At 54.7% G+C, this 27,673-nt stretch overlaps 1 protein-coding gene across 16 annotated transcripts; it reads left to right on the top strand.

The window, feature by feature from the left end:
* The first annotated feature begins 8,811 nt into the window (after positions 1–8,811).
* Positions 8,812–22,832, top strand: ZNF7 (zinc finger protein 7). 16 transcript variants are annotated; one of them, XM_070222642.1, is made up of 7 exons: positions 8,812–10,102; positions 10,593–10,798; positions 11,153–11,370; positions 11,474–11,518; positions 11,883–12,009; positions 16,801–16,917; positions 20,987–22,832. In XM_070222642.1, the coding sequence occupies exons 3-7, from the start codon at positions 11,281–11,283 to the stop codon at positions 22,783–22,785; spliced, it is 2,178 nt and encodes a 725-aa protein (XP_070078743.1). In that variant the 5' UTR covers positions 8,812–10,102; positions 10,593–10,798; positions 11,153–11,280; the 3' UTR covers positions 22,786–22,832. The 16 variants fall into 16 exon arrangements, with proteins under 16 accessions (XP_070078743.1, XP_070078745.1, XP_070078744.1 ...); XM_070222643.1 differs by having other exon boundaries at positions 9,872–10,102; positions 10,593–10,638; XM_070222647.1 differs by having other exon boundaries at positions 9,900–10,102; positions 10,593–10,638; positions 16,804–16,917.
* Positions 22,833–27,673: the final 4,841 nt, after the last annotated feature.

The following is a 27,673-nucleotide window of genomic DNA, read 5'->3' as shown; positions in this document are numbered from 1 at the left end:
GGAAAAGAAAGCAAGAGGAGGGGACGGCCCCATGGCCTAGTGGTTAAGTTCTCACGCTCCACTTTGGTAGCCAGGGTTTCACCAGTTCAGATCCTGGGTGCGGACATGGCACTCTTCATCAGGCCACACTGAGGTGACATCCCACATAGCACAACCAGAAGGACCTACAGCTAGAATATACAACTATGTACTGGGGGGCTTTGAGGAGAAGAATTAAAAAAAAAAGATTGGAAACAGATGTTAGCTCAGGTGCTAATCTTCAATAAAAATAGAAGAAAGCAGGAAGATAAGTTAGGCAACTAAAGGTGGTTGGACTGCACGAGGGTGGTGCATTTTAACCAGGGGAGCAGCCTGTGCAGGAGGAATAAGAATGATCTGGAGACTCGGGCCAACCCCTGGGAGCAGATGCTGGCACAGTGATTTGGAGTCAGACCCGGGGGAAGGAATCCTAGCACTCCCACGTTGCCAGCTGAGTGATGGGGACCCTCACCACTTGGGACTGTTGAGGACAAACGTGCCACACAGCCAAGGGTTTTGATTGATACAGCTGATAGAGCTATTCTTTTTTTTTTTTTTTTAACTAAGGAAGATCTGCGCTGACCTAACGTCTGTTGCCAATCTTCCTCTATTTTCTACATGAGCCACTGCCACAGCATGGCCACTGACAGACAAGTGGTGTAGGTCCAAGCCGGGAACCAAACCCAGGCCACCGAAGCACAGCGTGCTGAACTTAACCACTCGGCCATCGGGGCGGGCCTGATACAGCTATTCTCATGCTACAGAGCTGAGAGATGGAAGCCAATGAGGTGGTGTCTAGGTTTCAGAGAGTTTAAAAGGAGGTGGCAGTGAGAAGCAGGGGGTGGGTGGAAGGGAAAGGATGAGGTGCAGCTGCTGTCCTGGGTGAGGACAGCACCCGCAGGGGGCAAGAGAGGATGGAGTCTCAGAGTCCCCACCTTGCAGCCAGCTTGGCAATCCCCACATGGCTCAGTTTCTCAGAAACACTCACACGAGCCGACCAATATTCAATGCTCAGTTAATTCTCAGATGAAAGAATGACTAAAAATCAGAAACTTGGACAAAGAAAGTAGAAAAGAAGTCTAGAAAGAGGGACTCAGCCTGTCGCCAAGGAAGACCAAAACTACATCAAATTGGGCTCCTGCAGCTTGTATGCTGTCTGGCCATCCTGCATCTCATGGTGGTAAATGCTCCATGCCACCGCTGTTTGTAATCCCCGTCCCTGAGGGCCACTCCATCACTCCCTGGGATTACTGCTCATTGGCTCTGGCTGGGCCTGGTGGTGTTGGCCCCCTGCCCGACCCTCCTTGAAGCCGGCCCTGCTGCCCCTCCCCTCCCCCCTCCTCGCTGCCTCCTCACCCCTCCCGGCCCAGTCCTCAAAGTGGTGGCCTGGAAGGGGCTGCAATCAGCACACTTGCCCTCACTCATCCCCTTGAGTTTTCCCACTGTTTCTGGCGCAGCGGGGGTCTGTAGTGCCTCCCCTCGCTCAGGTAGGGGGATCAGCTGAGCTCTGGAGGCTGGGAGTCCTGCTCGAAGGAGACAGTGTGAGGCCTGAGGGGCGGCCAGGCTGGGCACACCCAGGGCAGCCGGCCACATGGGCAGGGCTGGGACCAGAGCAGATCCAGGTCTTGCACACTCTCCCACCCAGCTGGCCAGGCGGGGCCACCCACAGGACACTTGGGGGGTGAGAAGGGGCTCTAAGACCCCACCTGCAGAGCCCCCACTGCCTCCAGCCTCAGGACTTCTGGAAGCTGGGGTCGGTCTGGAGTGCTCGCCCAGCAAGGCCGCATTCCTGTCCCTTCCTCCAGCACCACGCCCCAGTCGAGTGTGACCTCTGATAGGGGCCCAGACACTGCCACTCCTGGCAGGTACAGTGCATGGGCACATCCTTAAAGGTCACGTGGTCCTGAAACAGCGTGGGGCCAACGAGGAGCTCTCTGTGGGCCACACCCAGGCCAGGCAAGGCACAAGGGAGCCAGACAGACCCCAGGCTGGGGCAGGGCCTGACGTCAGATGAGGTGTCTCCCCAGGCCTCGAGAGTGATTTCCTTGCAACACTCGGGGCCAGCCTGTGCCCCCTGCAGGGAGAAGACCACGGGAAGCCCCTGGAGAGCAGGGGGGTGACCAGGGCTGGCTTACAAGGAGCCCTGTTACCCTGCCCTGCGGTGCCACAAGTCTGCTCCCAGGGCCCTGTGTTTGCTTCCCTGTGCTCATGGAGGTGGCCTCACCATGGACAAACCATGCTGCCCTGGGTCACCCTCGCTCCCGCAGCCCCCTGCTCCCTTCCTCTCTCCCACCCAGCCCTGTCTCTTCACAGCCACCACCAGCCCCTGGGTTGGAGCCCTTCTCTCCTTGCCTGGACACGAGCTCCTGGCAGGCCTCACCTGCAGGCCGTCGAAGCTCCCAAGTTCCGCCCCCCACTTCACAGTGAGCGGAACAGGAAGGCACAGGGTCCAGCTCAGGTCCACAGAGCTCCAGGCACTCTCCCTCCGCACATACCTCACTCCTCCCCACCCTCTGGCCCACCGTCCTGCTCCATCTCCACCTCCAGCTGGCCTTCCTAGTCTGGCCTGGGCATTCCCTGACCTGGCTGTAGCCCTTGGCCGACCACAACACTGTCCTCTGAGGTGGAGAGCGTATGTTGGGTGCTGCAACTGGGCTCCACCCAGGCCGTCTGGCTTCATCCTGAGATCAGCTTATGTGGGAGGAATAGCCTCACTTTTGAGAAAAAACAGGGCTGTGAGCTCAGCTGTGGAACGCCTGTGGGTTGTTTCCATCCTGGGCACTGTGAAAGCCCCCCAAGCCTGGAGGACACGAGCCCTGAGGGCCACAGGGCCCCCCTGAGCCGTGCTCCCCCAACCCAGACCCACGTCCCGCTCCAACTTGCAGATCCTGAGTCCACGGTTGCTCCTGTGGCGCTGAACTCTCATGTGTGGAGGGACAACCAGAACTAGTGGATGCTGACCCTGCTCCACGCCCCATGGGGGTGGCACGTCGGGTGCTGGGGGCACCCCTCCAGGTGCGTCTGCAGTTGGCCCTCTCAGAACTCTGCTTCTCAGCATGAGTGTCCAGTCCTTCCCTGCAGGAGACAGTGAGGGACAGGGCCTGTGTTACCTGCTGGGGCCTCTCTTTGGGCTGGCTGCTCTGTCTCTCCCCAAGAACTCTGTCTCCCATCCCTCCTGGGAAGCAGCACATGCAGGGGGGAGACAACTAAAACCCAGAGACCATCACTTCAACTGCTGAAGCCTCTTGAGCTCTGCCACCTCCAGACCCTGAGGTCGCCTACCTGAGTGACACCTGCCCTTCCTGTCAGCCCAGTGTGCAGGTCACCTCCCAGCAGCTCCAGAACATACCACAGCTCTAGGTCAAGCCTGTAATCACAGGACTAGGGCCTGAGCATTGGAAGCTCCTGAGAAGCCACCTGAGGGTCCACTCTCCCCCCAAGATGACAGCGTAGATTGTCCCTTGAGCATCTAGCAGCTGCACATGGTAGGAACTTGGCGTCTGTTGAATGCCCCAGTGAGGGGAGCAGAGTGGTCACGGAGAGACCTTGATTCCAGGAGTGGCTGGGCCAGGCACAAGGGGAGCTGGAAGGGTACCACCCCACCAAGGTGCCCAGTGGATGCTGCTGATGCCTGGAGGCCAGCCTGCAGGGAGGTGGGCCAAGGTGCCCAGGGGGAATGAGGAGTGCTGGTGACAGGCAGGGCTGGGGTCATGCCCGCCCCTACGGCTCTGGCTCGAGAAACCTGGTGACAAAGGCCAGGCCCCCTGGAGGTCCGGAGGGCATTTGAAAGGTGGGCCTGGTGCGTGTTGGGTGTGAGTCTAGGCAGCATCTGGTCCCTGGGCATCGAGCTCTGTGGAGAGTCTCCGATGTGGGTGAAGGTTTTGGTTAATTCACTACAGGAGCATGAAAGGGGAGCAGGGAGGGCCTTGGAGAGCCTGGCACTTAAAGAGAGAATGGTGTCAGAGGGCCACAGAAAGGTCCTGCAGAGGCGATGCTCAAGGTGGTCGTTTCCGGATGACACCAGATCCCTGGCATTCCTCACTCCTGCCTCGCGATGCGGTTGCGAGGACCAGCAAGGAAGGCAAGTGAGGCAGAGGAAAAGCTCCCAGAGCCATCTCCTTCTGTTGCTCAGACACGCCAAGGCAGGCACTGGCCGTGGCCCCAGCCCGCCAGCGGGGCAGGGAGCCACTCTGGGTTTTATACGCATTTCAGAGGCGTTGGAGGACCAGAAGCCAGGGCTCATTTGCCTCGTGGATGTTTGGGGGATGTGTTTGGGGTCCCCTCAGCCCCTTCCCTCTCCATTGGCTCACACCTCCACTCTCTCCCTGTGTCAGCACACAGATTCTGCCATCTGCACTGAACCTGCCTCACCAGCTACCTGCTTCCATTTCATCTACCCTCCTTGTTTGTTGTTCTGATCTCCTGAAGCAGAACTGAATATTCTGGAATCATGCAGCAAACATACAGGACAGGCCTTTGTGTTTTCGCTTTGAGTTGATCCTCAGTTCACTGGCATGAGCAGAAAGGGGATTTCCTTCCGCTTTTGGAAAGAGGTTAGCAAATCCCTGAAATATTTGTAAAATATAATAGAGATGCCCTCTTTCCAAACACAAAGAAAGCCGATTTTCAGCTCTGACTTTTTTTTTCCAATTTTTCAAAATTGTGGTAAAATACACATAATATTTACCATTTTTTTCCTTTTCTTTCTTTCTTTTTTTTTTTTTTTTTTGAGGAACATTGGCCCTGAGCTAACATCTGCTGCCAGTGCTCCTCTTTTTGCTGAGGAAGACTGGCCCTGAGCTAACACCCGTGCCTATCTTCCTCTACTTTATATGTGGGATGCCTGCCACAGTGTGGCTTGTTGAGCAATGCGTAGGTCCGAGCCTTGGATCTGAACTGGCAAACCCTGGGCTGCGGAAGCAGAGTGCACAAACTTAACTGCTACGCCACCGGGCTGGCCCCCATCCTAACTATTTTTAAGTGTGCAGTTTGGTGGCATTAAGTATATTCGTATTGTTGTGCAGCCATCACCACCATCCAGCCCCATAGCTCTTTTCATCTTGCAAAACTGAAACTCTGTCCCCATGAAACAATAACTCCTCATTCCCCCTCTCCCAGCTCCTGGCAACCCCACATGCTACTCTCTGTCTCTATGAATTTGACTACTCTAGATACCCTACAGAAGCGGAATCATACAGTATTTGTTCTCTTATGACTGGCTTATTTCACTTACAATAATGCCCTCAAGGTTCATCCATGTTGCAGCATGTGACAGAATCTCTGTCTTTTTTAAGGTTGAGTAATATTCCATTATATGTGAAAACCACAATTAGTTTATTCATTCACCCATAGATGACACTTGGGTTGCTTCCACCTTGTAGCTATTGTGAATAATGCCACTATGAATGTGGGTGTATAAATTGCACTTTGAGGTCCCGCTTTCAGTTCTTCTGGGCATATCCCCAGAAGTGGGATTGCTGGGTCATATGCTAATCCTTTGTTTAATTTTTTGAGGAATCTCCATTTTACATTCCCATTGGCACAAGGGTTCCGATTTCTTGACATCCTCGCCAACACTTGTTTTCTGTTTTTTTGATAGTAGCTATCTTTTTTTTGGCTGAGGAAGATTCGCCATGAGCTACATCTGTGCCAATCTTCCCCTATTTTGTATGTGGGTCACTGCCACTTCATGGCTCACGAGTGATGCCATGGGATCCAAACCCACAAACCCAGGCTGCTGAAGTGAAGCACTCCAAATCTAACCACTAGGCCACAGGGCCAGCACCAATAGTAGCCATCCTAGTGAATGTGAGCCCTGGCTTTTTTAACTTGCAGCATTCAAATGGACACTAACAGGCAGCAGCTTTCCTCTTGGAAAAGAACCCAAAAGTATTATGGCATCTGGTAAAGTGAATTTCGTAAACATGCATCTCTGAATCCCATTTCAGCCTCATTTTTCCATATTCGGGTTCCATCCTGATTAAGCTTGAGCCTTCATTATGAGTGAAGGAAATCTGTTTCATTTCTGGAAATCCTATTTTATTTTCCTTTAAGGAAAAATAAGTTTGCTGACCCAGAGGTTAGTCGGTCTTTCAAAGAATCTTCTATGGTGCACATGTGTTCTTTGTTGAGCACAGGAGAGAGATGCAGGACCGAAATGCCACAGGCTCTGCCTTCCAGGGACTCAGGTCTGAGGAGAAGTCCAGCACAGGACAGGAGTTAGAAGCAGGAGACAGGGCCTCAGGAAGTGCTGGGAGCCACAGTGAGCCCAGCAGGGGTGCTGATGCCTTCCTGTGCTGGGCACGGGCCCTGTCACCCACCTCCTCAGGCCCCCTCGACATCTACTTCCAGCTCCTCCTTTCGCTCTCAGGATGCCCAGCCCCTGGCCTCCACAGGTAACATTTCCCTGGGGATTCAGGGAACATCTGCTTCTGTCCAGGATCCTGGGGTCTCCTGGTTCCTCCCGCCAGCTTTTGGGAGGAGCAGGGCTAGATCCAAAAGGCATTCCTAGAGATGGCAAATGATCCTTAGAGCAAGGCTTCCATACAAACCAGCCAGTTCAGAGCCCACACCCCCAACCATCTCCTTGTCAAACTCTCACACACCAGTCCAATATTCCCCTGCCCCAAATCACCGCAGGGCCAGGGATCAGACAACCAGAGACACCCTATAGCCTGGAGCCTGCTGAAATTATTCAAACTATGCACTCCTAAGCTTACCTAGTGTACCGGCGCTGCTCCGCCCATTCCTTGCTGCAGAAACCCCAGTAAAGGCTCTGGGCCACCCCCTTCCCTCCCCTTCCTCTGCCTCCCGACTGACCCGTGCTTCCTGCGCAGCCCTACGTGCTGTGCCCTGGACTGGTGCTTCACTGGTGGGCCGGGTGGTGTGCCCTGCCTCCTCCTTCTAGGGGCCTGAGACTATAAATATGTTCCTTCACGACAATCACTTCATGTGTTTATTGGACATCTGTATATCTTCTTTGGAAAAATGTCTGTTCATATCCTCTGCCCATTTTTTGATCAGGTTGTTTGCTTTTTTATTGTTCAGTTGTGTGAGTTCCTTATATATTACGGAGAGTCACCCCTTTCAGACATATGACTTGCAAATATTTTCTCCCAATTGGGTTGTCTCTTTGTTTTGATCCTAGTTTCTTTTTCTTTTTTTTTTTTTTCCTTTTTCTCCCCAAAGCCCCCCAGTACGTAGTTGTATATTCTTCGTTGTGGGTCCTTCTAGTTGTGGCATGTGGGATGCTGCCTCAGCGTGGTTTGATAAGTGGTGCCATGTCCGCGCCCAGGACTCGAACCAACAAAACACTGGGCCACCTGCAGCAGAGCATGTGAACTTAACCACTCGGCCACGGGGCCAGCCCCGATCCTAGTTTCTTTTGCCTTGAAGAAGCTCTTTAGTTTGATGAACTCCCACTTGTTTAATTAATTAGTTAATTAAATTAATTAATTTTTTTGAGGAAGATTAGCCCTGAGCTAACAACTGTTGCCAATCTTCTTTTTCTTTTTTCTGCTTTTTCTCCACAAATCCCCCCAGTACATAGTTGTATATTTTAGTTGTGAGTCCTTCTAGTTGTGGCATATGGGACACTGCCTCAGCATGGCCTGATGAGAGGTGCCATGTCCATGCCCAGGGTCCAAACTGGCGAAACCCTGGGCAGCCAAAGAGGAGCCTGCGAACTCAACCACTTGGCCACAGAGCCGCCCCTGACTTGTTTATTTTTTCTTTTGTTTCCCTTGTCTGAGAAGACATGGTATTCGAAAAGATCCTTTTAAGTTTGATGTCAAAGAGTGTACTACCTATATTATCTTCCAGGAGTTTTATGTTTTCAGGACTTATCTTCAAGTCTTTGATCCATTTTGAGTTTATTTTTGCATATGGCGTGAGATCATGGTCTACTTTCATTCTTTTGCGTGCGGTTGTCCAGTTTTCCCAACACCATTTCTTGAAGAGTCTATCTTTTCTCCATTGTATGTTCTTGGCACCTTTGTCAAAGAGTAGCTGTCCATAGATGTGTGGTTTTATTTCTGGGCTTTCAGTTCTATTCCATCGATCTGTGTGCCTGTTTTTGTACCAGTACCATGCTGTTTTGATCACTGTGGCTTTGTAGTATATTTTGAAGTCAGGGATTGTGACGCGTCCAGCTTTGTTCTTTTTTCTCAGCATTGCCTTAGCAATTCCGGGTCTTTGGTTGCCCCATATGAATTTTAGGATTCTTTGTTCTATTTCCATGAAGAATAAACCTCAGGTACATTTTAACACACTGTGAGACTCCTGAGTGCCCAAGGATGGTGATGGCCTGTGGAGGGTCTCTGTCTGCTCCAGTTTGTTAAAGTATTATGGCTCTGGGCCATCCATTAGAAACAGAAAGTGCCCTTGGAAACGCATCTCCTTGAAGGTAATTTTTAAACTGGGCTTTTTTCCTGGGAACGTTTACAGCTTGGCATCCGAATCCTAGGCTGGAAATAGCTGGGAAGGAAGCTGGGATGGCCCAGAGAAGAGGCACTGTGACCATGTGAGGGACCGTTCAGGCCCCTGGCTCTGAACGGTGTTTGCTCTGTGGGCCGGAGGCTCGGTGAGGATTGTGGGACTGGGGTGTGGAGGCCCGAACCCTAACCTTCTCTAGGACCCCGGGAGGGGGTCTGGGAGCTGACTCCGCTCACTTCCTTCCTTTGCTTTGCGCCAGATTTTACTCTGGCTGCGTCCGAACCCCGGGATTTGAAACCCGGGATCCGTCCATCAGTCGGGTCCTCCCCCGCGAAGAGATCTGCGCGGGCTCTGCCGGCCCGGCCCGCCCCCGGGCTGTCCGTGTGAACGCGGCTCGGCTGCTGCAGAGAAGGACGGAGCCGCCGGGAAGTGGAGGCTCCCGAAGACGCAGGAGCGACCTCCCCGAGGCTGCAGGAGCTGGGCCGCCGAGGGGAGGCTCCTGCCGAGATCTAAGGAAGGGGGGTGAGCCCGCCCTCTCGGGCAGGGCAGAGCGTGGAGCTGGGGGAACACCCGGAACAGATGGCCCCGGGTCCGCGTGAAGCTGGGGAGGGGGGGCGCCAGGAGGAGAAGCCTCGGCCTGACCTCGGGGAGCGCCGCCCTCCGCCTAGGGGCCCACCCCATCGGTCTCGGGAGGTCCTGGGCCGTCCTGCTGCCCCGAAACCCGCGCCGCAGCCAGCGACCCCAGCCCGCGTCCGCGTTTACGACGCTCGCCTGAGCCTCTCTGCTTCTGGGTGGTCCACACCGTCCTCAGCTCTCACCTTCGGCGCCCCGGCCCTGCGGTGGTCGGCCCGGACCGCCCGCTCCTTCCCCTCGGCCCCGCGGCCCGGCGGCTACAGCTGGCCGACTTCCGGACCCCTCGGCGCCGGGCATTGCCTGGGTCGGGTGCGTTCTGCTGCAGACGTCCGGGCACAGACCCACTGCGGGGACAGCGCCCTTGGACTGGTGACCCGAGGTGCGCTGGGCCCGGCCCGGGCGACCCTCTGCCTTTCGGCCTGCTTCCTCAGAGGTCTGCTCTGCTCACTGACTTGCCGGGCCTTGACCTCCGGGGCCGCCGGACGCCTGAGCACGGTCAACCCGGGACTCTGGCCCCGCCCTGTCCTGGACTCCAGCCACGCCCCTCCCAGGACTCTGGCCCCGCCCTGTCCTGGACTCCAGCCACGCCCCTCCCAGGACTCTGGCCCCGCCCTTCCCTGGACTCCAGCCACGCCCCTCCCAGGACTCTGGCCCCGCCCCTTCTCTGGACTCCAGCCACACCCTCCCAGACTCCAGCCACGCCCCCCAGGGCTCTGGCCCCGCCCCTTCTCTGGACTCCAGCCACACCCTTCGAGACTCCGGCCCCGCCTCTTCCTTGGGCTCCGGCAGTGCCCCTCCCTTGACTCCGGCCCCGCACTCCCCAGGTTCTGTCAGGTCCCTCGCACTCTGGCCCCGCCCCTTCACCCGCGCCCTGGAGGTTGGGCTGGAAACCACAGAGACGGCAGAGCCTCCGAGCGGCCCAGAACGGCCGGAAGTCTACGGGACGGAGCGGGCGCGGGCTCCGACGCCCTTTTCCGGCGTCGCGGCGCGTTCCGAGCCTGGGCGATCCTCTGGGAGGGTGAGTCGTCTCAGCGGGCGCAGCCTCGGGCCAGGCGGCCCACGTGCTCCTCGCCCGCGGGCAAAGTGGCTGCGGCCGGCCCCCGCGTCCTCCCGCCTCCGCCACTGCGGGCCCCGCGCTCCCGGCCTCTCCGTGGGAAGCGCGGAAGGCGCGGCGGCTTGGGGGGACCGCGGGCGCCTGGCGGGGGAGGTGGTCGAGCCGCGCCGCGTGGCCCGCGGAGGCGGGAGGCGTTTGGCTGAATCCCGCGGGCCCGGCCGCCACGCTGCCCGCGCGCCCCCCGCGGCCTCGCACCGGGTCTGGGCGGCTCCACGGGCTGCAGACGCTCCTTCCTGCTAACCGCCCCCTTCCAGGGCCTTTTCGTCCCTCAGTTACTGCCCCTGGCACATCTAGACCTAGTGACGGTGGCGAAAAGGGCTGGGCCTTGGGCGGGGTAGGCTGTTTGCCTTCTCTGAGTTCCGGCTGCTGCTCAGGGGCTGCTCTTCTCTTCCAGGGACCCAGGGTCCGGCGCTGGAAGCTGCACTCCTGGCCAGGCCCAGGTGGGGGGCCCACCTGACACTGGTCGCCGCTGCCTGGGTCGGACTCGCTGTGCCCACGGCTTCCGCCCACAAGCCACTTTCTGAGCCAAAAGCTCCCCTAGGAAGCCCACTTATTCTGACCTCTTGGGGGATGTCTGGGGTGGGGGCCAAAGTTATGTAGGTGAGACAAGTGTTTCTGTATCTACTCCTCTTTTCCCTACAATCCATCATTCTGGCTCCTGTCTACTCCAATCTCCAGTCACACCATCTTCACCTTGCTGCCTGTGATCCAGCCCCACTGGTTTGTTCAGTCCCATTCCTTTCTGCCTCAGGCCTTTTGCACATGCTGTTCCTTTTGCCTAGAGTGCCATCCCCACCTCCATCACCTGGCTTCGTTAGCTCCTGGAGGAATGCTCCATCAGACTAAGTCAGAGTTTCCTGGTTTAAATGCTTTCAGAGTTCCTTGTATTCCAGCGCTATCACGGCTGCAATTTTGCATTTATTTGTGTGATTATTTAACTCTTTCTTCCACTAGACTGCTTCATGAAGGCAGAGCCTTGTGCGTGGTTCACTGCTGCATCCCCATTGCTCAGTCAAGCACCTGCCACACGTGGCAGCCACCCCTTTCCTGTTTGTGGAGTGACACACCACACGCTCTGAAAGATGAACAAAACTTCGAGGGGCAGATACTCAAGTGCCGTAGCCACTTGGGTCCCACCTCATGTCTCTGCCAGAGAACATCTCGGGTTGGAGGTAAAGGATCGGAAAACACAGTACTCCTCGATTAGCCTGGGAGTCAGAGATGTGGGCCTCCAGCACCCACCGTGACCTCTGACCCTTCCATTACTGCTGACAGGTATCTCGGCCAGGACAAGTGGATGCCCGCCCACCGAGCCTCATGGTAGGAGTCTGCCTCCATCCCCTCGCTGGTCCTGGAAGGGCCCCTGCCTCCTCCTCCGGGGACCCACCCTGGGCCCTGCCTGTTCCCTGTCTCTGGCCCTTGCCAGGCCCAGGCATGCTGCCCCCAAGGTCGTGAACACACTCCTGCCCAGACGGGCCCCCGAGGCTCACAGGGGCGGGCTGTGGATCACCATGGTCTGGGTCTCCCCTCCTGCATATTACCCCTCCCCTTGATTTTAGAGCCAGAGGGGCCTGGTGGCTGTCTTCTCCAGCCCTGTGGTGCGCGTGCCTGAGATGCCACGAGGCGGCGCCAGAATGGGGCTGGCACCCAGGGGTCCCTGGGCTGCTGGTGTGTGTCCTTTCAGGAGGCCGTGACATTTGGTGACGTGGCCGTGCACTTCTCGAGGGAGGAGTGGCAGTGTCTGGATCCCGGCCAGAGGGCCCTCTACAAGGAGGTGATGCTGGAGAACCACAGCAGCGTGGCCGGGCTAGGTGAGACTGCCCCTCAGGAACCCCCTGCATCACTGGTCACTGCATCATTGGTCAGCACCCACCCGGCCAGGCCTCTGTCACGCTGGGAATATGGAGGCTCTGTGGTCAGGCCCTTCCAGGCTAAGGGGTGGCCTTGGGCCTCTGAGTCTTTGAGGGTCGGGGTCACAGAGGGGTGGGCAGGCTCTAAGCCTTGCACATGTCACATGACTCAGTCCTCACTGGGTAGATGGACTTCTGGGAGCTAATAAATTCTCCTGTGCCTGACCTAATAGATTAACTTGTTTTAAGACATAGAATCCAAATCAGAAATAGCTTGGACAATAAGAGTGAAATCAGTGGTTTGTGGGATTCTCAGAAATGGTTGCATAACAAAGCCAGGGCTGCAGCGATGCCCCAGGGACTGCCTCGTGGATGCCCTCAGCGCCCCTCACCCCTCCTGCCCTGCCAGCAGTCTCCGTCTCATCTGCCCACCACCAGAGGCAGCCATTTGAGGAGCTTCTTGTCCGTCTGTTTTTTGCTTGTGTTCTTGCAAGATGTGCCCTGTTCCTTGTATTGCACTTTTGTGGAAGGGCGTTTGGCCTCATCGGTCTCCAGCCCCACAGCACGTGAGCACCCTGGACCAGCGAGTGGGGTGGGCAGGGGCGAGGTGGTCAGCAGGTGTCTCTCAGTGTGCTTGACCAGGCCTATACCCCTCTGTCCCAGCCAGCCTGGCAGGGCCCAGCTTTCTGGTGTGTTGCCAGGCAAACAAGCACATGGTGAGAGCCTTTCATGGTTTGAGCTTGCGTTTCTCTGATTACTGCTGCCTCAGCATCTTTTCAGTGGATGTAGAGTTTCTTCAGTAAAGGCTCTGCTCAGAGCCTTGGCTGTTACCTCCTGGGGTTGCTGGGCCTTGTTGATTGAAGGTGTTTATTCTTTCTTGTATTAGGTTTCATCTGGTCTAAAATGCAGTGCATTGTGATGCATCAGTGTTTTACATGCCATTAAGAGGTAGAATGCTGGTGATTAAACTGCAACACGATTTTTTCTTATCACTTAAGTTTTTTGTTTTATTTTTTTAAGAGTGAGCGCTCTTAGACTCATTTAAACGTGGTTTAGCATGTCTCACTGAAATAGAGAAAGCCACATGGAGTCAGTGGGCTTGGGTGTTCCTCACGTCCCCTCATGTCCTCTGGTGAAATCACTCTAGCTTGGTTTCCATGTCCACATTCTGACCTGTGGGCCTGCTGTGGGCCATCGAAAGCATGGGTGATGCAGCCTGCCTTTGTTTTTTTTTTTCCCCCAAAGATTTTATTTTTTAAAATTTTTCCTTCTCCCCAAAGCCCCCTAGTGCATGGTTGTGTATTTTAGTTGTGGGTCCTTTCTAGTTGTGGCACGTGGGATGCCGCCTCAGCATGGCTTGATGAGTGGTGCCATGTCCGCGCCCAGGATCCAAACCAGCGAAACCCTGGGCAGTTGAAGCGGAGCGTGTGGACTTAACCACTTGGCCACGGGGCTGGCCCCGACGCAGCCTTTCTTAAGTGTTGCTGGAGCTTTCTTCAGCGAGGCTGATGCTCACACTTTCTTGGCCAGCCCGTGGCAGCCATTCCTTCCGTGTGTGTCTTGGTGACAAACCCAGACGGCCCCATCGCTGTGCCCGTCCTCTTTCCTCAGGCCTGGTGTGCAGTCGCGGGCGCACAGGTGACGGAGCTGCAGTCAGTGCTCTGGCAGCAAACCCTTTGCTTCTCCATCTCAAAGGGACGCCCCGCTGCTCTTGGTCCACGGCCTTCTGCTCCTGCAGTAACTTCTGCGTCAGTGTCAAGTCACAGGGTAGTATTTTTGGAGACGGGTGGAGAGCAGTGAAACTCAGCGTGTGCTGCGCAACAGTGCGGGTGACTCAGCTGAAGGGTCGGGCCGGGTAGCTGTGGCCCAGTTTGTGTGCGCACAGCACGATGGCGGTCACCGCCACCCTCGACTGAGGGTGTGACCCAAGTTTAGAGAAGTGAGAGTCTCTTTAAGTCTGTCTTACCACACGGCAGATTCCCCGTAGGTTTTGTGCGTTGTCAGTATCTTTTCCCATTCTCTCATGTTAACTTTGTGAGGTCAGGTTTTCATGTAATTAAATCCAGCAGTTTTTGCCTTATGAATTGTGCCTTTGAAGTTTCGTTTAAAAGTTCTTTCCTGCTCTGGTGTCTTCACGATGGCCTGCCTTTTCTCCTGTGGATTTTATAGTTTATATTTCCTCTTTAGGTCTGAGCTCCACATTTGTGTGTGGATTTAAGCAAGGATTTTGTTTGAGTTTTGTCCGTTTCCCCAGCAGCCCGTCCCTTCCCGTGGGTTTGTGGAGCCGCCTTTCTTGTGTGTGTGACTGTGTGTTTGACCTTGGCCTCTTCCTCCATCTCTTACGAGCCCGCTCGCTGCTGTATGTTTGGTTGTTTTCTTTTTATTCTTTTTAAAATTTAACTTACCTACTCACGGGGAATAGGGTAATTCTTTCATATAAATTTAGAATAAGTTGAGTTCCTTAAAAATTGCACTGGAATTTTTACTGGGAATGCTTTGAATTTGTGGATACTGTGAACAGGACTGACATCTTTCTGATGCAAACTGTTCCCATACAAGACGGTGGAATGTGTCTCCATTTATTCCACTTACCTTCTGTGTCCTTTTTTAGAGCTCTGAAATTTTCTCCAGAGTGGTCTGGGTTTGGGTTGATCTGTGAATGTGCCTTTTCCATGTGGCTGTATTTTTAGCTGATTATTGGGCTGTGCAGAAATGCTGTTGGTTTGGGAGGGTTGATGTTGTATTTGGCAACTTAGTTGAATCCCTCCTGGTTCTGGTGTGCTCCAGGAGGAGGGGCCTGCAAGCGAGAGTTTGGTATTTTCCCTCCCAGCCCCAAGTGTCCCGACCTTTAGCAGTGGCTGGAGCTCAGGACTGCTGTGGGCATGCTTGCTTTGTTCCTGACTTTAAAGGGGATGCATCTAATTAAGAACAGAGACGGAGTTTTGTTTTTTTCTGGGTTCTTGGTAGAACTCACCTGTAAGACCACCTGGGCCTTGGGTCCTGCACTAGCATTCACATTTCTTTAATGTTTTATGGTCATCCAGCTGGTGGATTTCCTCCTGTGCTAATTTTGTCATTTCTGGTTTTTCTACAAATTAAGCTATTCATTTAGACTTTGAATTTTTTTAGCATGTATTTGCTTATAGTACTCTTCCTTTTTTTTAAATTTATTTTTTACTTTTTTTCTGCTTTTTCTCCCCACATCTCCCCCAGTACATAGTTGTGTGTGTGTGTATATATATGTGTGTCTATATATAGAGAGAGAGAGAGAGATTTTTTTTTTTTAAGTTGTGGGTCCTTGTAATTGTGGTGTGTGGGACGCCGCCTCAGCATGGCGTGATGAGCAGTGTCGTGTCCGCGCTCAGGATCTGAACCCGTGACTTCTGGGCTGCCAAAGTGGAGCACGAGAGCTTAACCACTCAGCCACTCAGCCATGCCTCTGGCTCCTCCTTTTCATTTTTGATCTCTGCTCTGTACCTGGTTGTTTCCCTTCTTTCTTTTATTTCTTGGTGGTGTCTTCGCTATTGACGAAGTTTTGATGAGTTTTGCCACAAGACTGTTTTAATTCGTCTTTTCAAAGAACCAGCTTTTGGTTTTGCTGATCTTTGGGGGGTGGGGGGAATGTTAGGTCTCTGTTCTCTATTTCGTTGAATCCTGCCCCACCTTTACTCTTTTCTTCCTTTTTATTTACTTGGGTTTGCTGTGTTGTTTTCTTCCCAACTTCTTGAATTTAATATTTACTGCACTTGTGTTTTACCATTTCTTTTTTCTGGTAAATGTATTTAAAAAGGTAAAATTTTATCTTTTGAGTACTGCTTCAGCTGCATCCTACAAATTTTGACTTGTAGTAAATACAGATGCTTCTCAGTAATTCACTGTTTAGTTTCCAGTAGCTACTGGTTTTGAGCTGGCCGTTGTGATGACCTTCATGTCCAGTCATATTTTCTTGGGCACGCAGCCTGTGGACTGCACCTTCCTCCCTTCATGGCTGGCCCGAGGGTGTTTCTCTCAACGTTCCACATGAGCGTTCCACTTGCTTCCTGCCCGCACCTGAGGCCTGCAACCTCGGGTCTCTCTGCCTGTCCTTCCCAACGCCACAGCCAGAAGCTGGAGGGAAGTGCCAACCAGAGGCCATGGACGGGCTGGGAGCATGTGGCTTCTGCCCAGCATGGGGGCTGGTGGCCCAGGAAGGCGGGTGTCAGGTGGATGCCCACAGGTCTGCGCTACTCCCCAGTCTGCCAAGGCCCTTAGGGCTTTGCGCAAGTTCATGAGCCTGGGGGTGGCCGCGTGAGGGTTGGACTCAGCACCTTCTGGTTTGAAATCCGCTTCATTTGTTGGCTTATTTTTGTTGCCCTTGTCTTGTTCCCTAACCACCCCAGTTCTTGGAGCGTCCCTGCCCTCTGCATGGGGGGACGGTGCGTCTCTGCTGAGGGAAGTGCTGGCAGAGCCTGGCTGCTCTATCCTCAGGTTCCAGCTGGCAGTCTTTGCAGCCTCTTTGGTGACAGGGTCCCCTGGGCATCCTGGGGCCGCTGCAGATGGGACAGGCTGGGCATCCAGGCATCCACTGCTGTCCAGCCTCGGGAGCTGGACAGATCTAGACAGAGGGACACTGCCCAGACCCTCACCCCCTGATGCTCCCTTCAGAGGCTCTGCCTACACCCCAGCCCTCGCCCCTTTACTCCTAGAAACTAGGGGCTGAGCCATGCGCTCCCAGCCATGCCAACGCAGTCTCCTTCTCTGCCATCCCCACAGCAGGATTCCTGGTCTTCAAGCCTGAGCTGATCTCCCGGCTGGAGCAGGGGCAGGAGCCATGGGTCCTCGACCTGCAGGGAGCAGAGGGGGACGAGGCAGCAAGGACCTCCCAGACAGGTGAGATTCAGGCATGTGGCAGAGAAGCCTCCAGGCGCAGGTGAAGGGGGTTTCAGAGAGCCCATGCCCAGCGAGGTCTGAGGGTGGGACGCTGGAGGCCGACCCTGGGGACCAGCCCTGCGGGCTTGCTGGGCTGCCTGGGAGCACCACGGGCCACAGGGTGGGCCTGCTGATGGAAGCACAGAACCAGCTGTGGGGCTGCCTCGGGAGAGACTGGACTACGGAAAAGCACAAACACAAAACACTTTCACGTTATGACAAAAACGAAGTTTGTTTTTCAGCCACATTTTATTCAGTTTCTGACTTTATTCATACTCTTACTGAGCAAAGGTACAAACATGGATCCGAGCGAGGTGCTATGCTTGGCTCTGGGCAGCCTCTCGGATAAACATTAGCCGTCCCTGACGCCCCGCCAGCAGCTCCCTCCATAACATCTTGGGGCGCTGGGTGACCCCAGCCTCTCAGGCCAGGCTCCAGGCTGTGTTAGTGGCCTAGGCTGCTGTAACAGCAGCAGGAACTGGAGGCTTAAGCAGCAGAGACTTACTGTCTCCTGGTCCTGGAGGCCATGTGCCTGAGGTCAAGGCCTCATGGATTGTCTCCCCTCTGGAGCCTGTAGGGAGGCCCCCTCCTGCCTACTCCGGCTTCTGGGGGCCCCTGGTGTTCCTTGGCTTGTGGCTGTGTCCCTCCACTCCTCCATCATCACACGACCTTCTCTCTGTGTCTGTCCTCTCACGAGGACACCAACGTGTTGGGTCAGGGCCCCGCCCTGCCCCACTGCATCCTCATCTTGACTAACTGTGTCTCAGCGAATCCTGTCTGCAGTCAGCTCATCTCCTGAGGTCCTGGGGCCGGAGCTTATGCACACCTCTTGCCGGAGCACGGTCAGCCCATAGCAGGGGCATCGGCCACCTCACAGTGTGGGCTCCCACGGGGCCCCTGTTAGATGCCATTGCCTCCAGCCTTGTCCAGACCTCCCTGGCAGACACGTCCCCCGTTGGGTCAGGGAGCTGGGTTTGCATGTGTCATGACCGAAGAGAGGAAATCCTCCTCCTGCTGGCCCCAGTGTCCTACAGTCACTGCCTTGCCCCCGTGCCCTGGAGACCCAGCATTCTGACAGTTCTGGAGTGCACTTCCTGCCTGCAAGGGCCTGGAGGCATTCTCCTTGAAACAGGTCACTGAGGCTCCGAGGCTGTTTCACACACATCGCTGCGCGGAGGACAAGGGAAGTGTGGGCAGGAATGTCAGGAGCCTTGACCCCTCCCCCTCCCACCCCTGTTCCCCAGCACTTTGGCTCCTAATCAGAGGCCCTGCCTTCCTGTTCAGGCCCTTTTCTGATCCTTCCTGGGAAGAAGGTGAAGCTATAGGCTGGCCCAGTTAAAACCCAGCCCCCGTTAAGTATTTCCAGGGTAGGGGAGACTTGAAAGGGGGCACTGTGGCAGAGAAGCCCGCCAGAATCAGCAGAGGGAGGTAGGTCAGTGGGTTTGTGTGCAGCGCACGGTCTTTATGGTGACAAGGTGGCAGACAACATCCCTGCGATGAGGCCAGAGCTGCTCGTGGACCTGAGCGCACGGGCAGGAGAACGGCCTCGGAGAGGGACATGGGGAGCATGTCAGAAAAACTACATGCCCAGCAGTGTGACTTGTGCCCAGCTGGTGCAGAGTGGTGGGAGAGGGCAGGGCCTGCAGCTGTGCCCCCGCCCTCAGTCACAGCCACTGTACCCAGAGCAAGCGGGCTTGGTCATAGCAGGCACACACGTCCCTCCTCTGGGGGAACATCGCCTCCAGAATGAGGCTCTGTCTTTCAGTATGTGCATGTTCTCAGAGGTTACCCAGAGCTCATGCAGAAGAGCCCTCCTGCTCCAGGGGAGGACGGGAACCCTGGGCCTCAATCACGGTCCCCAGGAGGCCTCATGGGCGGCATCAAGATAAACAGCCAGACATGAGTTAAAATGGTGAGGACAGGTTTCAGTCCGTACTAACTGCTGTGGTGGGGAGAGTCCTGTGTGAGCTGACTCAGTGTCCATGTCCAGAGGTGCCCGGGGCATGAGGGGCGAGCCGGCTCAGGAGAGCCAGGGGAGGGCCGGGTCCACTGACCCGCCTGGCAGGCATAGAGGTTAGGACCTTCCAGAGGGTCTGGAGACGGTCTGTCCTCAGGTGTGACTGGGACAAGCAGACGTCCTTCTGGCAGCCCTGCGTTTTCTCAGGCAGGCGCTTTAGGGGGCTGGGTCACCCTAGGGACGTGGCCTTGAGCTGTTAGAAGTGCTGTTAGTGTTTCATCCTGACCGGCCTGGCCGCAGAGGGCTGGTCTAGTCAGGAGAGGGTCGTTTCAGAGGAGGCCAGTACTGGTCAGTGGGACAGGAAGAGAGGGGCTGTGCTTTGTGAGGGGTGGTGTGGCCTGGAGGGACAGAAGGAGGGAGCGTGCGACATGCTGGGCCGCGCAGGAGGCCAGAAGCGGGCTGGGGCTGGAGCGGGGAGGCGTGTGGGGAGGCAAGAGCTTCATGATGTAACCCAGGCTGCCTGCTGACTGACTTACAGGGACCCGGGGAGGCTGACTCCAGGGTGGGTGGCGTCTGGGTGTCTCATTCCCTCCATGGCTCCTGTGGCTGCTTTGCCAGGTGGCGTTTCATTTCTTTCGTGCAACCAGAGTCCCGGGCTCATGGCTGGCTCTCCAGACAGGCGTCTCCACCGCCTTTTTCGTGGCCGTCTGCAGGGCCCATGTGTGCCAGCAGGAGGCAGAGGAGACCAGTGCCGGATGGCTGCTCCAGCCCTGTTGAAGGGCAGGTTTGCTGAGGTGGAATGATTGTGCAGCGAAGGCCAGGCGGGAGATGCCCTGCGTCTTAAGGGCATGGAGAGGTTGAAAGGGCACACATTTGGGGAACAGGACCCGGGTCCATTCCTGAACCTCTCATTAGCTGTGCAATGATGGCCAAGTTGCTTAACCTGTCTGAGCCACAAGCCCCTTATCTGTGGGGTGGCGATTCCACTACTGACCTCGTTGGGTTGTCCTGAAGACTAATTGAGGAATGACCAGGAACTGTACCTCGTGCATAGAAGATGCTCAGTGCACGGTGACCCCTTCCGCATCCCAGGACTGACTGGCAGATGCAGATCACTGTAGCTGGAGTGAGCACTGTTAGGGGCTGGCAATAGCCCTGTGACTGGGCCCCTGGATTTCACTGTGGGGTGGAAATGGGCTGCTTACGCAGGTGGTTATGATGCTGGTTATGAAGCTGGTTATGACCCTGATCGTGATCATGGACACCAAGTTGGTGTCTCACTCAGCAAAGGTGCTGTCTGGGATTGCAGAGTAGGAAAGAGACCGACACTTATTTGGAGAGTCCAGAAGGAAAGTGGACATCAGGAAGGCCTCATGGGGGGCAGGCAGGGGTAGGTGGACCCTCCAGAAACCCAAGGGAAGGAGAAGTCAGTATGGGCCAGTGGGTGTGGCCACCTGGAAGCTGAGGGGCAGACCCACGTGGGACGTGGTCAGGCACAGGTTGGAGGGAGTGGCTTGGCAGCAGCTGGAGAAAGCAGAGTTCAGGCCTGGGGTCCTGCCCTCTCAGGCCCACCCTTCTGTCCCTCGGCAGCTCTTCTGTCTCATCTCCCTCAGTATGTGCCTGTCGCTCTGTTCAGGTTAAAATCCCTCTTCCTCCTCACACTCTACCTCTGGGTTTGGGCGCCTCTGCCCCCTATGCCCAGCCGTGCCATGCGCTGAGTGTCCCACCCTCTTGGGATCACTTGGCTTCTTTGCGGGTGTTTCCTCGTACCACTTCCCTTAGGACGAGCCCCTCTGCTGAGTAACCCTGTGAAGGAGGGTGGCTCTTAGCACTCTGCCAAGTACACGGGAGTTGAATGAATGCATGAAATAAAAAGTACAAGTGACACAAAACTTTGAGAACTGTTAAAGACGTCGACTTTTTGTGGCGTCTTTCCGCATGGAGTGTATTGAGGCTCACACAGCCTGTCCTGGGTAGGGCTCAGTTCCCAGGGATGCTCTGTACCACACCGCCCGTCTCTGTCCTTTCTCTGAACACCGGGCTAAGGAACGTTTCCCTTCCTCTTTATTCCAGATTCCACGATTAGGACTGACAGTGAGCAGGCCTCTGAGGACACTGGTGTTCTAAGTGCAGATTCCCATGCAGAGATGGTCCGGATCCCCCCACAGGATGTTTCTCTGCGTCCTAGCATTGGAGACGCCTCTGAGTCTGAGGTCTGGTCAGAGCGTAAGCCAGGCTTCCTCTTCCAGAAAAACTGCTTGAACACAGGGGCTGTGGCCCCGAGAAAGGCCTCTGCCAAGGGGGGCACCCAGGGTCATGGCGAGCTGGGGAGCAGCGGCGGCCTGGGTTGTCAGCCCAGTGAGAGTCAGGGCAGTGCCATGGAAGGCACGTCCCGAAGATGCGACGTGTGTGGCAGGAGCTTCAGATCTACCCCTGATGTTGCTCTGCGTCAGGGAATTAGTTCACAGAAGAAACTTACCAGATGTCAGGAGTGCCAAAAAAAGTTATCTGATTGCTTACAGGGGAAACATCAAGGTAACTGCCATAGAGAGAAGCCATATGAATGTGAGGAATGTGGGAAAGTCTTCAGACTGTGCTCACAGCTTAATCAGCACCAGAGAATCCACACTGGAGAGAAACCATTCAAGTGCATTGAGTGTGGAAAAGCCTTTCGTCTGAGCTCAAAACTTATTCAGCATCAAAGAATTCATACTGGAGAGAAGCCGTACAGGTGCGAGGAGTGTGGAAAAGCCTTTGGTCAGAGCTCCAGCCTCATCCACCATCAGCGGGTGCACACGGGAGAGCGGCCCTATGGCTGCCGGGAGTGTGGGAAGGCTTTCAGCCAGCAGTCTCAGCTGGTCCGACACCAACGGACCCACACTGGGGAAAGGCCCTACCCATGCCGGGAATGTGGGAAGGCCTTCAGCCAGAGCTCCACCCTCGCTCAGCACCAGCGGATGCACGCCGGGGAGAAGCCTCCAGCCCCACGAGCCCCAGAAAGCCCCAGCCTTGTCGCCCCTCAGAGAATCCTCGCTGCAGAGAAGCCGTTCAAGTGTGGTGAGTGTGGGAAGGCGTTCAGGTGGGTCTCTCGCCTCAGCCAGCATCAGCTGACTCACACTGGAGAGAAACCTTACAAGTGCAACAAGTGTGCAAAAGCCTTTGGTTGTAGCTCACGGCTCATTCGGCACCAGAGGACACACACTGGAGAAAAACCATTTAAGTGTGATGAGTGTGGGAAAGGCTTTGTCCAGGGCTCACACCTAATTCAGCACCAGAGAATTCACACAGGAGAGAAGCCCTACGAGTGCAGTGACTGTGGGAAAGCCTTCAGCCAGAGCTCCAGCCTCATTTACCATCAGAGGATCCACAAGGGGGAGAAGCCCTACGAGTGCCTCGAATGTGGGAAGGCCTTCAGCATGAGCACACAGCTCACCATACATCAGAGGGTGCACACTGGGGAGCGGCCCTACAAGTGTGGCGAGTGTGGGAAAGCCTTCAGTCAGAACTCCACCCTCTTCCAGCACCAGATAATTCACGCTGGAGTGAAGCCCTATGGATGTAGCGAGTGCGGGAAAGCCTTCAGCCGGAGTTCGTATCTTATTGAGCACCAGAGAATACACACTCGAGCCCAGTGGTATCATGAATATGGGAATACCCTGGAAGGTTCTGCCCCCGTGAGCCGTAGAAAAGTTAATACTGTAAAGAAACTGCATAAATGTAATGAGTGTGAGAAAATATTCAGATGGCGCTCGCATCTAATTATACATCAGAGGATTCACACTGGAGAGAAACCTTATAAATGTAATGAATGTGGCAAAGCTTTTAATCGGAGCTCAAGGCTGACTCAGCATCAGAAAACTCACGTAGGATAGACCTTTATAATGTGTAAAAATGTGAATAAACCTACAGCCTTAACTTACTTATTTTATATGGAATCATTTATAATGACAAGAATTTAGAATGTTGGGAAAGATTCAGAATTGCTCTCTTAAAGAATATTCAAATTCATACAAAGCGTATGTTTGTTGGGATCTTTGACTCTGTCCATTCAATAAAGCCTGTGCCTCACCTCAGGGTGCACATGTATAGAGCCCTGAGTTCACCTGGGATGACCCCAGGTCCTGTGGATGAGGACAGCCCGGTGAGCTCTGCCAGACAAGCAGGTTGAAGGAAGTTCCCAAATGTCTTCCCCTGAGCACAGGGTCTCAGCCTGGCTCCAGCGGTGAGGATGAGTTAGCTTGTGTTAGCGGGAGTCCAGAAGAGGCGTGCCTACAATTCCCGTCTCCCTTCTTCACTGACTCCTTTTCTTTACATGTCGTCCCCCATCAGAGCCATGCAGGGCTGCAGCCCACGCAGGCCAGAACGGCCGGGTGCCAGCCTCTGCTGAGTCACTGGTCAGTGTGATTGCCTCTTGTCAAGGACGGATGTGCACAGGCCCTCCACAAACAGCACCTGGGCCCAGGGACCTGCTGTGTAACCGTGATCTCACTTGCCGTCCCCAAAATCCAGGGCCTCTGCTCATCTGAACATTGTCATAGGGTGGTCATAAGACCTAAACTCTGCACAAGGACTCTTCTCACAAGGCGAATACGAGTGGCCCCTTGCATCACACCCATGAGACCCAGAGCCAGAGTCTCCAGCCAAACACAGCGTGCGGACCTGGGCCTCTGCGCTGTGGGGGCGTCTCTTTAGCCAGCAGACCCCACGGAGGCCAGGATGTGTGTTGTTTATTGCTGCTTACCAGATTTCCTCACAACTCCTGCCACACAGCCTGCCAGGGCTGGGAGTGTCCATGGGCCGACAGGTGAGCCTGGGGCCTTTGCACAGAGGTCAGCTGGAGCCAGAGATGGAGACTCAGCAGGAGTCAGCATGTGGGCCTGGTCACGTTGGTCCCCCACCCCCAAGTCCCATGGGATGACAGGGCCCCGATGGCTGCCATGTACACTGCGTGTGTGTCAGCTGAGAAGCAGCTTGGTGAACTCACCACTTTAGTAGTGAGCAGGGAGCAAGTCTGCTTGCTTGTTGGGAGCTGGCAGAGTGGGGGTATTACCTCATCCCTCAGGGTTTTTGTGCCAACACAGCCTTGAGAAAGGGCCCAGGTGAAGAGTGGTCAGGGCCATGTGGCGTTCTTGGCACACATGGTAAGAACATGTGGGGAAGACCGCCCCCCCACGCTCTGCCCCGTGGCCTGAGGCCTTCTTGCCTGAACTTGAGTTTTCACACGAGCCAGCCACTGCTTTAGCCACTCTGGTTAATATGACCGACAGGTTGGGGACATATCTGTTGTCTCAGAGAGCATCTATTAAGGCCTTCGGGTGAGGCCACAGGAGAAGGCCAACATGCAGTGTTGACCCAGCCCTGCCCCAGGGTCCTGGACTCACCAGCTGAACAATTCCTGAGGACCAGGAGTCTTTTTCAGATTGGCTGCGACCCAGTGCCACCCACTCAGGACCTGCCGATCTTTGGTGTCATTGCCAGTAATCACAAGGCAGTGTTTGGGCCACAGTGACCCCTATCCCAGTGGAGAGGCCTATTCGTCCCACATATAGGCAGCTAACCCAGAGGGACACAGGTCACTTCAGGATTTGTTACAACACTTGATTTGGGTCACTGTGAGCCCGTGGACAAGTTCCCGAGACATTGCAGCCTTGATCACCATGCAGGGCACAGCCCGATAGCGGGTTATAGATTTGTATTAGGTGAAACAAGTGCTGGCCCCTTGTCTGCACCGGGAGGTTCCAGAGCTTTCTGGTGGCGTTGGGAACAGCAGAGTTCAGGACTGTTGAGTCCACGTAGGTTGCATGATTCTAGCACGTGCACGGGGGTCTCAGCCCTGCTCAGGTCAGCCTGATCGCCAGCCGCAGCTGCTTAGCCAGGCACACGTGATATGTTCAGGCTGCAGTGCTGGTTCTGGGGCTGAAGGTCATCCCCCAGCCTGCACCTGCACCTTCCCTCCCCAGGTGCTGGGACGCTGTGAAATCAGTGTGCCCACTTCAGTAGCTCTAACTCTGCTTCTCCAGCTGTCCCCTCCTCCACCCAGAACTCATGCCCAGAGGGTCAGTGCAAGAGGACCAGGCGGTTTTGTAAACTGCAGAGATCATGACATTATGTCCCTGCCTTGGCTGCTGTGCTAACCAGGTCCCTGCCTTCAGGTCTGGATGGGGGTGGGCCATATCTAAATGGGCTGTAAATATTTCAGGTTTTGTGGTCGCCCAACCACTGGGTGGACGCGCCACACTCCTGTCATCTGCTGGCACGTGGTGCTGTTGTGCCGAAAGGGCTTCTCCAAAGGACAGCTCCTCCCTCGCCACCTCCCAGCCCACATGCGTTGGGGAGGAAATTTGGTCACTGAAAGCACCATCCCCAGAATGGAATCCTCTCAGCCACTTCCCAGGTGACGACGGGACAAAGCAGTGGACGGTTATGTGCACTCCCCCAGCTCCCACCTGGGGCTTGATGCTTCCTTCTTTCGCCCAAGAGCAACTGCCGTCAGCCAAAAAGTGCCCGAGGCTTCACCCTTAAATCCCTCTAGCGCCTGGCCTGTGCACTGACGTGGTCCTGGGTCAGGGCCTGGCCGACTACAGCCTGTGGGCCCGATGCGGTCTGCCACCTGCTTTTGTGCGGCCTGTTAAAGTAATCAGACACGGAGGCCGTTAGATGGGTGGCTCTGATGGCTTGCTACTGACACAAGCAGACCGAGACCTAAGCCACTCAGTTCCTAAAATGCACTCGTATCCAAGAAAATGAAATTTAGGAACAGCCAGTCACCAACAGCCAAAGAGGCTTTCCTGACTAAGGCGCTGCCCAGCTGCAGCCAGCCAGTCAGGCTCCTTGCTTTGCTTCCGAGTCTTCTCTAGAAACCTCTTCCCTGGCTCCTGTCGGCACAGCCCTCCTGACCACTCTCGGTTTGGTGCTGCTGGTTCCAGTTCGTGTTTGCTGAAATAAACTCTTCAAGATTTTATTACGCCTCAGTTTACCTTTTAACAGGCCTAAGAGCTGAGAATGGTTTTTACATTTTTAAATGGAAAAAACAAGACTGTTTTGTGACATTTGAAAATTATGCTGAAATCCAGTTTCCATGTGACCAAATAAAGCTTATTGGAACACAGCCGGCCCCTTTGTTTGTGGGGACCTCTGGGCACTCGTGCCGCATGAGCCAAATTCACCGTGCCAGCTGGCCGCGCTGTGTTCACTGGGTAAAACTTCATGCCCTCCAGCCTCTGAGGAATTATTTTTCCTCTTATCTCTTAGTGTGGTTTGTTCACTTAAATATCCCAATACAACTGAGAATTCAATAGACATGACCTAAAGTCCTGCGTTCCAGTCTGGAAGACCAGCTGCAGGAGTATGGGGTGCGGGGCCCTTTCTCAGCGTGTCCACTTGAAGACGCTGGTGCTCCTGGGCCACGGAGTGAGACGTGAATTCAGATACTGCGCAGGTTTGAGGTCCCGGGATGCATGAGAAGCTGTGATGTCTCGTGTGCTGGTGGTGCTTTTTGGGGAGAGGAGGAGAGCTTCCCATAGGTAGTACACGTTTTGGGATATTCTGTTCTAGTTTCTTTTTTTTCTTCTCCTCCTCCTCCTCCTCCCCAAAGCCCCCCAGGACATAGTTGTATATTCTAATTCTTCCTGTGGTATGTGGGACGCCGCCTCAGCATGGCCTGATGAGCAGTGCCATGTCCACACCCAGGATCCAAACTGGTGAAACCCTGGCCACTGAAGCAGAGCACATGAACTTAACCACTTGGCCACAGGACCGGCACCTCTGTTCTACTTTCAAGCTATATTTCCCAATTTCGGCTTCAGTATATATAACAGTAAACTCATTTTAAGAATTTCCAGAACTCTTGTTTCAGGGTAGATTTTAAAATACTCTGGATTTCTCTTTTGGAGATGGTAAATTAAACCCATGATTTTGACCTGAAATTGCTTTTTTTTTCTTCTGCTAAGACAGCAGAAGAGATGATTTATTGTACACGTGTTACATTCAGCCACGATCAAGAACGGAAGTAGTCCAGAACGTCACAGGTCCAGGGCAAAGGACCAGAAGGGACTATTTGGTAAGAGCGAAGTGAGTCTCTCAAAGGTGGTCGCGGTGATCAGGTGGCGATGGATGTTCCAGATCCTTTGAGACAAGTTCTTGACAGTAGGCATGCAGTCCAACAATTGGTACCAGCGCCCCGGCCTCTGGCTTTCCTTATTTCTGCTCCTGTGGCTTCCACGGGTGCACAAGCTGGCGGTTTCCTTGGACCTCTGTCTCACCTTCCTTCTTTTGCACTTCAGCCTGTGCATTCGCTTTTTCCTCCACTTGGCTCTCATGGTGTGGAGGTTTCGAGGAAGATGGCGCTAAGGCTGAGAGCGCTGAAATTGCTTTTTATCTCAATTATTAGATTAAGCTTTGATATGTGACATTGGATTGGAACTATCTGGAGCTTTCTGGAAGCTTCACAAATAAATGGGGGAGATGTCAGAGCCCAGGTGGGTTTACACATCTCTGTATCCCCAGTGTGTGTGGCTTACACTCAGAACCTGGGAAATGTTTGTTAAATGAAGCAGTGATGCATTTGGGGAGTATCCAGGCTTTGATGTCAGGACGTTAGGGACCCATGGAAGAGAGGAAATCCACCAGCATAAAGTTTCCACAGAGATCTAAATGAGGTCAGCATAACTGAAAGGGGTAGTTTTCCAGGTGTGAACATCTGTTCTCTGTGCAAAGGCCTTGTGCAGGCCTGGGGGCAAAAGTGGACAGGGCTGGCCCCCA

This window comes from Equus caballus, chromosome 9 (genome assembly GCF_041296265.1).
Source record: "Equus caballus isolate H_3958 breed thoroughbred chromosome 9, TB-T2T, whole genome shotgun sequence".
Classification (NCBI taxonomy): Eukaryota; Metazoa; Chordata; class Mammalia; order Perissodactyla; family Equidae; genus Equus; species Equus caballus.
This window is presented reverse-complemented; position numbering and strand designations above follow the sequence as displayed.